The sequence below is a fragment of the Aulonocara sp. 'chitande type north' Nkhata Bay genome, linkage group LG15, assembly GCF_057382095.1.
Source record: "Aulonocara sp. 'chitande type north' Nkhata Bay isolate Kocher_YH1m ecotype deep benthic linkage group LG15, A_spYH_male_GT1.1, whole genome shotgun sequence".
Classification (NCBI taxonomy): Eukaryota; Metazoa; Chordata; class Actinopteri; order Cichliformes; family Cichlidae; genus Aulonocara; species Aulonocara sp. 'chitande type north' Nkhata Bay.
The window spans coordinates 23,794,526-23,807,084 of NC_141358.1; the positions used below are offsets into that span (position 1 = coordinate 23,794,526).

Here is a 12,559-nt window from a genome sequence, read left to right on the forward strand (position 1 = left end):
TAAGAGGTCTTTCTATTGTTCATTTAAAGGGCTTTAAATGGACAATAAAAAGATTTCAGTTATGTATGCTCTTTAATTAATAAGTCAATTTAGATCTTAGACAACCTACCTTTAATACTAGTATGCCAGAAGACTGTTATCACCCACTGTAATCAGTAGGATAAAAAAAAAATCCCAGTGACATGCCCACCGTTAAATGAGGTGATAATAGACTACTGAGCTTACTAGTTGATGGAAGAGGCTGCCTGCGGGCAAATCTATGGGACTGACAGGAGTCGTTTAATGGACTGAAAACAGTTAAAAGATGTGTGTGAATCTGGTTTCAGTGTATGTGCCCACCGAATAATGCTCATTTTAGCTTCTCAGTGCTGGTGCAATAGCAAAGCAGATAATGCCGTTCGACTATAGACACCATAAAAAGCAGGACTTGGCTTCTGGGACTGAAAGAAAGAAGCGTAAACCAACTTTCTTTTTACTGGCCACCAGGGGGCGATACCTATGTTTACAGACATACTTCAGTTCATAAAGTAGTCAAGGGGATTTTACCTCTCTAAGTACTTTCCTGATGAGTTTATAGGTTTAGTTTATAGGTAAGCGAAAAAAACAAAAAACATTACGTCATTAAGGCGCAGAATTGCAGTTAATGTCACGTTATCTAATGATCTATCTATCTAATGATTTCAGCATTTCAGTGCAGTCAGAAAAAACAAAGCAGGAGAATTTCTCACACTCTCTGCTGGGGCTAAATTTGATTTAAAGATAGATTTAGCTTTTCAATATATTTTTTGTCATAAAGAGGAAAAGCGGTTATCTACAGTTGATGTCACTATCAACATGGCTGAGTTGAAAGCTGCAGGATAAATGGATAGCTAGGATGTGCCTATGCCACAGTGAGCTACAGGAATTATAGGAAGGGGGGATGACAGTGCAGAAGAGAAGGATAATTGGATAAAGGATAAATGGATCTCTTACTCTGGGAGGCATCTGTAAACAGCAGTTATGCTTTACTGGGGCCTCTTTCTGTGGCAGCGGTCTCTACAGGAGAGGGTGTACAGAGAAGTCTATTAGCCCGCTAGACACACAGCGGCGGTCACAAAGCTTCATAAGCTACACCGAGGAGTGAAAAAAACATAATGTCCACCTTAACAAGTCTTTTCGCCCTGCAGCTCTGTTCAGACTGCAGCAAGCTTCCAGTTTCTGAATAATTTTAAAGTCAGAACGAACTGAAAGAGGTATAAAATGCCAAAAATAAAGAGACAACTGAGAGAACTAACTGTTACACTGCGAGCTAAATTAGAATCAAAGATTTTAAGTCCTGCAGTGTGAACAGAACTTTGGATTCAGTTCAGTATTTTTCTGGTAATGAGATCGCGTCTTTCTGAGAATTCCTTGTTAAGGCGAATATTTTTCTTACAGTGTGATATGAAGCATTCCCGCCCATTAAAGGAAGAAGGAAAGGAAGCAGAGAGTCCAGTTATCAAGCACCTCCTGTTTTTACTGCTTTAAGAGATTATCCAATTAGCCCCAGTCTTCTTCCGACACTGAGACAACATGACGTTAAAACAGCCATGAGCAACTTCACTGAAAGTCAACCAAAAACAAAAAAGCAACAACAAAAGAAAGAAAACAACGGGCCGTTTCTTTATGTGAAAATCTGTGAGGCGTTTCAAAGCACAGGAGAAGCACAGCATGAACTGCTGGGAGGAAAAAAAAGAAGAAGAAGGTGGAGAACAGAAAGAAGCAGATGAAGAAAAACCTGAGTGTTGCTAAGGGGGGAAGAAGCTGGAGAAGGCTTTTTAAAAATCCCTGGGTCGAAATCATGAACAGCTGGCCTCAGATCTACATTTCATTTACAACACGTGAAACAGAAAAGCCTCCAACAAACACTCAAAACACAATCATAACATTTCCTAAGTGGCATTACACAAACTGTAACAGATATAGTAGGTCATGTCAGACAAAGAACATAGAAATAAATACAAAGATTTGCATTTCAGTCCATTTTGATTGGATAATGCATGCTGGTTTATGCATGCTGGTTTTAGGCTTTACTACACTCTCACTGCTCTAAAACCTCAGCTTCAGACAGTTGTTTTTTCTAGTCTTGGGTCTGCATGATGTCGGATAGTGGAGATATCCCAAATATGGTCATCTCAGGCACAGAAGCCCCACCCACCTGGTCTTAAAACCTTCTGTTATGAGGGGAATTTTTTTAACTGTGACACATTCAAAGTAAAGTCCAAGAATAAAAATAAGATCCACTTTAAACTGCTAAGAAAGCCAACACTGCTCTAAAACTGCTGTATATTTGTTCTGAGATGTAATTATTTATATTTGTCTTTGTATTTAAAGCATGTTGTATACTGATGTTAAACATACAAGATTTTCAAACCAGTAAATTCAAAATTTTAAATATTTAACTGACATTTATAAGTCTCTAGATATTTAAATTACACGTTACGGAAGCTTATATTTGTGGTAAAAGAATACTTGTCACATTATTAGTCATCCTAGGTTTACTTCTTCATGCCACAGATGATTTTTTTTCTTACCATGTGTGGAAGCTGGATGTTAGCTAGGCTGTTGATGAGCGACTGGCTGAGGTTAGCCAGCTCGTGCAGCAGGGAGTCGTTCTGCTGCTCGATCACCTTGTTCTCCTCCTCGATGGACTTCAGGTTGGTCTCCATAGTGGTTATCTACCGGATGAGGAAATAAATTAGTAGGAGACCTTTTAAAGCTTTTGTATTAATAGTGACATTAGCAAAAAGGCTGGGAAGAGTGCAAACAATCAACCAACATTAACTTCAGACAATTTTAGGAGAACTGAGTCAGCATATTGCCCACAGATGTCCTCTCTCCCATGTAGCACACAGCACTTGCATTTGCACTACTGGAGCTGGTTTAGGGAGCCTCCGTGAAAACCCACGATGCCCACCCTAAATGCACTGACTGACTATTAGCTGAAAGATCACACGGATTGTTGTACTCAAAGATGGCAGATTAAACACTGTGTCCGACCCATTGCATTGGACACGTGCACATCTGTCAGGTAAAGTAGGAAAGTCTTGCAGATGAAGGAAAATGCAGATGTTATGTCCGTGCAGGTTCTCAGTCATCCAAGTCACATAACATCTGCATCTTCCTTCATCTTAGGATTTTAAAATGGACCAAGAGGCTTCTTCAATTCTAAACATTTTTTAGAACTAACATTGATCTTCAACAAACTTAAAGAAGTTCTCTTCAACCTCTTAAAAAGCATGTGAAACCAAGCAAGATGGCTGATGAGGGCAGGATTTTCTTATGAAAGTATTTTTTAAGAATGCCAAAAGTTCCTCTAACCCTTTCAGATTAAAAGTCTGAGTGCAGTTAAGGTGCAAGATTTATTCTTCTTATTAGAAGAAAAAGAAAACATTGAAGGTTTTCATGAACTTAAAAAACAGCATCATTTTCAAATAATCAAATAATTAAAATATCGAGTAGAAATTTTTTTTGTCAAATAATGTGACAAAAACATTTCTACTGGAAATAGCAGCTTACTGGGACACCTTTATCTCTGTCTATTACAGGACAGTCTAGTTTCTTACCCAACTAGTGTCTTACGTATTTGTATTTATGTTACATTAACAAACAGAGACCATCTTACTTGTGTCCTCAGTTTTATCATGTCTGACTCCACTTGACTGTTGGACTCATTCAGATCTTTGATTTCTTCATCCAGCTGTTTGATTTCTTCATCGTTCTCGATACCTGAAACAAAAAACCCCAAAAAGATCCATCTCCCCTGACTTAGCAGTCAAAGCAGCATTACCGCATTTTATCACATGTAAAATGTCTAATATAAGGAAATTAGGTTTTTTTCACTCTTTCAGATATATAATAATATATATAATAATTCACTTAAAGCTTCTTCTGTTTCTTGAGCTCTGACCTTTGCTTGCTCTTTGTTTGATTGTCAACATTTCCACGCCACTCATCCTGGCTTTCTTCATGGCTGAGGTGGCGCGGGGACAACCGGAGAGACTGAAAGAAAAACATAAACCAAATGTTTCTCCAAGTTAAAAAATCTATCTTATTTTTGCATAGATAACGTCATACAAATCGCTGCCTTATTTGAAAAACGGTGACCAAAAGCCAACAGCATGTACAGCAGGAGGAGAGGACCTGAATATTGGTCATTATTTACCCCCAAAATTGTATAAAAAAAGTTGGAACTGATGACAAACTTTGTTTAAAGTAAGAAAGATCTTACCTCCGGTGGGTCAGGAAGCTCCCACTGACGTGCCCTGAGCCATCACAGCCTGGGGTCGGGCAGGTCATGCCATCTGTCTTGCCAGATTTCCAGACAAACTGCGAGCCATTGACGTAGCTGTCCTTTTGCCTCTTTGCCGCAAGGGGGCAGCCTGATGCGCTGCGATGAGAAGCGTACTTCCCTGTCACATGACCCTGACCATCACAACCTGGCACTGGACACCTGAGAAACAAGTGTAAAGGTCTCCGTTTGCTTTTCAAAAAAAAAATTAAAACACTCCACTTAAAGAAGTCCAGACGCTTTTCTTTGCAAGCTCCTTTGAAAACACTCCACAGTTCTAACCTGAAGTGAAGTCTTGTCACCTCCAAAAAGCTTTAGTTTAAGAAAAGACTAACGCAGCCAGCCACACTAACCATCATCAGCTCTTTGATCAGCTGGACAGAAACACTTTGCTTTAGAAACTGTCCACAGCACTCCATAGGACTCTTGATGAATGGGGGAGGACATTGAGTCACGACTCACTTCCTCATCTACAATCCTCCCCCACCCTTCCAAGGCCTCAAGGCCACAGCAGCGTAACGATGAGCAGGACAAACGCCTATCACCTCCTCAGCTTCCAGACACTCAGCTCTGCCTCCTGCATCCCAAAACGCCCTTCGCTGTGACATTTGGGCTGATTAGAATGAGCCGAGCGTCCACAGGCCGCTCCCCAGCCGAGCTCAGGTTAAGCTTAATTATGATTCTACTGTTAATGATGATGGTGGATGGAACAGAGGCGGCGGCGGCAGCTGGCTACAGACTGACACAAGCTGAACTTTAGATTATTCACAAGGTCGTATTGGCTTAGCATTATGGCTCAGCTTTAACACAAATGTCAAAGGCTCACTAGCGCTAACCTTTATTGGACTTGGTCTGCTGGGAGCCGGAGGTGGAGTGCAGCACTGACCGCCGCTCCCCGCTTTTGCAATATTCTTTGCAAAAGTTAGAAAGGTCAGTCTACATAGGCAGCATTTTAAGAGAGGGATGATGGATGAACCTGTCATTAACAAAGTGCTTTGACCTTGATGCAAAAAAATGCATAATAATGGGACCTGGAATGTGCTTTTAAGAGGCAACGAAACAAGCCAGTCCTTCCTCCTTGCTGATGATTTGAAAAGTCTAACTGATGCACCTTCTCTCTTTTCTCTAAAAAAGTTGTCAGAAGATGAGAATCCTGTTCTACCTGTTTAAAATACACGGCAACAGTTTAACCTGTTATTTTAATTCTTCATATATCCATTAGCATGTGCAGCAATCCTCCACAACACCTCCAAAGTCCCCAGATTCCAATCCCACTGACCTCACCAACAAGCCTGCACAACCCAAAGAATGCCCCCCTCAGAGTTTGACATCACTAAATGTTTTGTTCTCTCTGACTTATTGTATTTTTTGGCAAGGTGTTGTTTCAAAGATTTATTCTCTTAAAATCCAATATCTGCCTTAAAATAATTATTTTACATTTAAGAGAGGAACATAAAGATGCTGATGAGCATGAATAAAACCAACAGCAGCAAAAAAACTTTTAAGAGAAACTAGAATTTGCTTTTCTAAAGCGCTGTTATTGTTCTATAAGCTTTAATATAGTGGTAAGATCTAAAAAACAGGACACCTAAGCCCTGTATTTGTGGACCTTACATAAAATCTATGAGCAACATCTCAGTTACTGGTCTGAAATCTGTTTTTTTTTACTTGTTCTTTGCTTTGTCTCAGACAGTTTAACAACACCAGGGAAGAAGCTGATAAAATATGGCAAAAACTGCCTCATACATCATAGGAAAATATTTAAGAAGTGCATTCACTTTAAATGAATGCACAACCTTGAATCTATCCAGATATTTAAATGTCTCAATGACAGAGCTTTGGTAGTTTTTTGAGTGGCACTGTCTTTGCCCCTCATTTTGCTTGGGTTTACTTTTAAGCTTAGATCTGACACTTTCCAATATTCTCAATATTAAGGCTGTGACATATCTCCAAAATATCTCCTTACTTGATTGGCTCCTGATCGTCTTTGTCCTCTTTGCTGTGGAGGATTTTTATGCCACTTTTCTTGGCTCGTGGACAACCGGAGAGACTGCAGAACAGAAAATTACTTAAAACATGTGCGTTCAGTGAAGCATGGTTTACTGTTGCTGTTTGTTTGTCTGTGATTTCATGCACGCAGTTGTATATTATAGTCTTTACGAATGTACCTCCTGTGGGAGGCATAGTTTCCAGTGATGTGTCCAGATCCATCACAGCCGGGCGTTGGACACCTGAGGAGTAAATACAAGATCAAACAACTGTATTATCACATAATGGTTCCTGTGTCAAAAAAAAAAGAAAGAAAGACTACATCCAGAAAAATGTTTTCTTTTTCCGTGAATGTCTGACATCAGACACTCGCAGTTCTCACAAATCAATTACAGTAACACATTAGAGTGGTACCCAAAGCATCATAGACAGGAAGAAATGGTTTTAGGAAAACCGATGACGGATGAACCAGAGAAGAGCGGGCTCTAAATCCAACCATAGAAAAAGTTACACACTTTTAAATGAAAGGACACTGAATGGACAGCAGTCGATATTTTTAACATTCTTTCCTTCCCACACTTTCCACTCTGCTGAGAACAACACACCAGTGATACACTGATCCTGTTGACTCACTTGAGTTCTTGTGAGTTAGTGGTCATCATCCCGCGGATGTTCTTGTCGGCCAGCTGACAGCTTGACAACCTGCAGGAGGAGAAGAGCCACTATTACTTTAACGCCACCGACAGTTTTACAAACATGCTCTCATCCCAGGGCCACACATAATGTGGTTTTCTCCGACGATGGCTGTGTCTCACTGTTACACACAAGAGTTATTTTTCTTTTCTTTTTAGCAACAGTGCCTTGTTGGACTGGCTGCAGGAACATTGGCCACTGTGACATAAAGATCCTGTTTTACAGACCTATGGCAAGCACCTAGGTGGTGCTGGTGAAACTCACCACCAGCATTGTGGCAGCACTGTGCTACTCGCGCCAGGTGTCGTTAACATTTGTCATCTTTTGTATTTTGTGTCTGTCCTGCTTATTGTTTGTGGGTTCCTCTGGTTGCTCCACTAAATCTGGGGTCTCTTCCTGTTAAAGGGCAGTTCTTCCTCACTACTGTTGCCAATCAGTCACTTACAGGGGATTGCCTGACTGATGAGCTTCTCACTATACTGTAAGGCCTTTACTTGGAAAAATGAACTCCATAAGCCAAAGGCTTACTAGCCAGGATACCAAGATTTGTGCTTCCTTTAGAAATTTGAGTTTTACAGTTTGTTTGATTTCTAAGTCATTAGTTGGGTTTAAGTTCAACTATTTGGTTACAAAAACAGCACACAAAAGCACAAGAAAAAGGACTTGGATCTGACAAACACCTTCCTTCCCAAAGACCAAACACCTTCTGCTGAAGACGTTTGATTACTTGATTATTTGATTTGATGACTCTTCTCACTGTTGAGGTCTGGGAAGCACTTCCACTCCCTTAAGGCCAAAACAGAGAGAATGAGGAGGAGCTTCTTCCCCCAGGCTATTCGGACCCTGAACCAGGCGTAGGACTGGACTCTCCCACACACATTACATCACTATAAGACTGGACTCTCACACACATCACATCACCACACGCACTCTGGTTTTTCTTTATGCACACTTCCTATAATTTATAATCTTTATAATCTCTTTCTGCTATTTGCACATTTTTTACTGTAAATTTCTAAGTTAATTTGTAAATTTTTGTAGTAACCTGTAAATTGTAAATACTGTAAAATCACTGTCATTCAATGGTCGGGCATTGCACAGCTACAAGCATTTCACCCCCATGTCATACTGTGTATGGTTGTGTGTGTGTGAGACAAATAAAATTTGAATTTGATTGCAAGGAACAAGAAGAAAGTGCATCATTTGTTTGGAAAACAATAGCCTTACTTATGGTCAGTGAACAAAACAGTGGAGCTAACATACACTTCATAGATAGAAGTCCTCTTTCTTGACGGTGTTATGTTAACTGATGGCTGATGATTTTTTTTTGATGATGAAGTAACTGGTTTAGGAAAAAGATCGGGATTTGGGACAAAACACTATTCTTCACACCAAACATGATGAGTCAGGAGTAACAGCCAAATTGTGTCCCAAATTCTGAATGAAAGTAATCTGATTACATGTAGTTTTATACTATGGGTTAAGCTGTTCAGCCTTTTGAAGATGCCAATGTTCACATTTTTGACGGGAAGCCAGATGGTTTGAAAGCAGGGTAAAAGAGACCATCCATGTCCACTGTGATTGTCCATCACTGAACAGAGGAGGTGGCTCACGACACCAACTGTGGAGTCTTAAGATCCTTTCCCAGGTGTCAGGTGACCTCTATAGGTCACATGGTAGAATGAGGTTAGGTCTCAAAGTAGTTTCACCCTAAACCCTGGTGGTAATGACCCATGCCGTTTTTCACACCTTGGCTCATCTGCTCCCCACTATGGTTTACATACCTGCGACTCTTAACTTAAAGAAGTCCAGTCGCTTCCGTCCAAGCTCCTTAGACTCTGATGACAAAGAATCTTTTTTTTTTTGAGTGTATCATGTTTCCACATTTCACAATCCAAAGTGTGGAAATACTAAAATCTCTACGAGAATTAATTTTTTTCTTTAAAATTTTTGAAATGAAAGAAACTTGAAGTTGCTGAAACAGGTCAAATAACATCTAAGCAGAAGTAAAACGTAAACTTTGCAGCGCAGAAGTGATGAGCCTCTGTAGGGAACGATTAGGCTAAACACGCATAACAGAGATTTTCTCTGTCCTCACATGAATCCTGCTTCACTCATGCAAAAAATTCACAGCCTGAAGTCTTACTTATTTTGTTTGTTGGTTGTTATGCAGTCTTCAAAGTAATTAACCAGATCAATTAAGGGAAACTGCTCTGGGATGATTTTGATGTCTGACCCTCCTCCAACTCAGACGCCTGCCTCATAGTCAAGAGTTTCAGATTTTATTTGCTTACACGAGCGCCCGTGACACAAGCTGATGAAAGTAAAAACAATTTGGCCAGTTGCCCAAACCCCAAAGAAAAGGCTCGATCAGGACACATGCTATGCATAGCAAAGAAGCGAAGCAAGCTCCTCCACAGTTACTTGTTTATATCACACACATCTCCTGATACGTGTGCGCTGTGAAGTGTCTGCACTTATTGAGCTACAGTGAGGGGAAAAGCAATATATCAATAAAAAATGATGAAAACTATTTTTTTTTCTTTTGGCCTGTGAATTCCTGTCATTAATAATCCTGAGCTGTTAGCCTTTGTCTTATTGGCTCTTCGGCAGCTGGCGACAGAAGATGGTGCGAACGCCTGTGTCACATCTGATGAAGCCTCTCAACGAGATCAGAAACACCACGGAGACTAAAACACGTACTGATGTGCCGATCTCCGTTTCTAAATTTACAAGGTTGCTAATTAGTTTCGTTCCCGCTTCAAACTCGTGCTGTTTGTCTTTGCTATCTGCTGATGTTTCAGGGTTATGTCTATATTTATGTACTTTTGTAAGACTGCTGCACCATCAATTTAATGAGACAGGAAAGTGAAGTGACATATAGCGCATAGTGAACCTCAGCTGCCTTTGACTGAGGGTTTCTCGCCATCCTTCGACCTGAACGTGAGAGTGTTTGGCTCAGAGGCTGCTGGGTAACAGCGTGCAGCAGTCGGATTACTTACGTGATGAGCTCCTTCTTGCTCTCCTTGCAGGGCAGGTATTTGTGGTGTTTGGGGCTGGGCATGGTCACCTCGGCCGGGTAGTGCTGCTCGTCCAGCAGCTCCTGGAAGGGATCCAGCTCGTCGCTCTGGTGTAAGGACGAGAAATAAGCCGACTACAGCGCGTCACTAAAAGCTCTTCGTTTGCAAATTTACACAAACTTCACAACACATTCCCATTTCAAACACAGGAGACAACAAGGTTATGTGAAAACAGCATTATCAGGTAATGTTAGGTTTTCCTTAGTCAAAGATAATGTTATCCTCAGTGAAACAGTCGTTAGATTCCCTGTAACATTAATTAGACATTCCTCATGTCTGAACACATCGCTATGATATAGTAAATTAATTTGTGTTCCATAACAACTTTAGAAGTAATTAAAATAAATTAAAAAGTCAGAATTAAAAGAACATTTTAATTTACTGAAATAAAAAATAACTACAGATGCAAACGAAGAGGGTAATATGTAAAGAAATAACATTAAAAAGTCAGACATTAAGTTTGTGAATTTAATGTCAGAATGTATAAATCTTCTATGTCATCTCACAGAATATGTGCTATTGTCATTCATACGTGTACGTTTCCTGCCGTAAGTAAGAATATTACCCTCCACTGTAGTTTAGCTGATTTTAACCCACAACAGGGCTTCATCTCATTTATGTAAAAAAAAAAATCAATATGTCACAAAGTGAAAACTTTTTAGGTGTCATCCAAAATGTTACAATCTGAAAGTTTTAAAGGCTAACTTATAAAAATGTGCAGATTACAACATGTGCGTTATATATAAAACAGTTAAAAGCAGGATTAGGAGAGAAAAAAATGACTGGAACGATTCTCACATTAGTTACACACAACACATTTATCTCAAAAATTCAGAAGAAAACCTGATTCATTCTACATGAGTTGAATAAAATGTGGAGTGTTTCCTTACATTAAGTTTAAAAAAATATTCTAGAATCCTCAGGAATGTATTTGGTATATAGATCTAAAAAAGTGCATTATAATCAGTGTTTTAGAAAACATTTGGCCTTTTTTAGATCAGCGTAGTGTGTCAGTGCCCAGAGAGCTACCAAGCATAAGGTCTGAAAACATACATATAGGCTGTTTACACATAAACAGCCTATATGTACCTACAGGTTTGTTATATAGCTGTGCTTTATGTATATTATGTTTTTTTCTCTGTGTGGTGGAACATTTTAAACATATTTATATAAATTTAATTTTAAGAAACAAATTATAAACATACCAGGGAATTATTGTGGACATAAATCGAGTGCTATGGCATTTATGTGTGTACGAATAACTAATAAGAAGAGCCTGATTTATAGCATTTAGGCCCTTTTTTAATGTAGCTGTATGAGTCATATCAATTTAGTGTCCCTGAAGTTCTGGTCATAATAAGCAGATCTGTACTGGTTGCCAGATGATTTCCAGGTAAATGTGTTCCCAGCACAGGTGTCAGAGGCGTGTCTCTCTGCTTGTTAACCAGGTCGAGCTTCTTTCTGCAGCAGTTTGTGAACAAAAAGCTTTTGTGGCTCTAAGAACACTGCAGTCTGCTCTGCAGTCCACACATCACACCTCCTCAGTCGGGAGCAGAAATCGTTGTGGACTGTCTGGAGAAAATCCCATCAGACGCCTCGCTCTGGGCTCCGGCCTCCTCTGCAATGTCGTGCTTCATTAACAAACGCAATTACTCTCCTGATTAAAACCTTTCACTCCAGCGCTCTAAATCCAACGAGGCAAATGTAGCAATTTGCTGCATGGGTTGCTCTGTGTGATATCAGATCTGTGAGGATTGAAAGCGTGCCGATGATCTATCGTGTTTTACTTATGTATTAGTGCTGTAATTCAGTATTTTAATGCACCGTGTGTGAGCTCCTGAAGCGTTCATTTAGTCTGAACCATGCAGTGCTGCTTCTGGCCACATGGGAGCGCACTGAGCCTTCTGGAGAGCCTGTCTGCATCCACCCTATCAGCCAGGGTTATTTATCAAACTGCACAGAGAAATTTGAACTTGCATGAGATAAAAATGGAAATTCTTGACTTTTACTCCCCAGAAACTTTAGATTAAAACCCATTTATCAAACTTATTTTGTCTCTGTTCACTTAGATCTTAGATTAGTGTTGCAGTGCACTGACAACGTGGATGGACTGTAACGGCTGTGATGAAGAGCTGTAACCCTATTTATGCTTGTATTGCATCACAACTTTTTGTTCTAAAAGACTAAAGCCGATTGATCCTTTTGTTCCGTGCCACATTGTAAGATTTTCTCTGATCTATCGCATCTCCGCAGCACGAGCGACTTCCCTTTTATGTGTGTAATATAAAGTTAATTTCACAGTAGTGTATTAAAGACTGGTAACACAATAACAACAATCTTCATAAATGGAAAGTGGATAATTAATTCAACAGGTTTTTAATATTTAATATATCTAATATTATAGATATTAGATTATATATTAGATGCTGACTTGCTTAAAATAGTCAGATCTTGTTTTTTTATTTACTTATTTTTTAGGAGGCTACAC

At 39.7% G+C, this 12,559-nt stretch overlaps 1 protein-coding gene across 5 annotated transcripts in view; it reads right to left on the reverse strand.

The window, feature by feature from the left end:
* myt1la (myelin transcription factor 1-like, a) overlaps positions 1-12,559 on the reverse strand; it is a 92,890-nt gene that overhangs the window by 4,569 nt on the left and 75,762 nt on the right. For 3 of the 5 annotated variants that reach the window (XM_086265081.1, XM_086265082.1, XM_086265080.1), the window contains 9 exons: positions 9,994-10,145; positions 6,932-7,000; positions 6,478-6,540; positions 6,276-6,359; positions 4,250-4,471; positions 3,929-4,020; positions 3,644-3,747; positions 2,553-2,696; positions 973-1,035 (listed from right to left, as the gene is read on the reverse strand). In XM_086265081.1, coding sequence (XP_086121207.1) covers positions 973-1,035; positions 2,553-2,696; positions 3,644-3,747; positions 3,929-4,020; positions 4,250-4,471; positions 6,276-6,359; positions 6,478-6,540; positions 6,932-7,000; positions 9,994-10,145 — 993 coding nt within the window. The remainder of the gene's footprint in view (positions 1-972; positions 1,036-2,552; positions 2,697-3,643; positions 3,748-3,928; positions 4,021-4,249; positions 4,472-6,275; positions 6,360-6,477; positions 6,541-6,931; positions 7,001-9,993; positions 10,146-12,559) is intronic. The other 2 variants (XM_086265083.1, XM_086265084.1) reach the window with 2 other exon arrangements.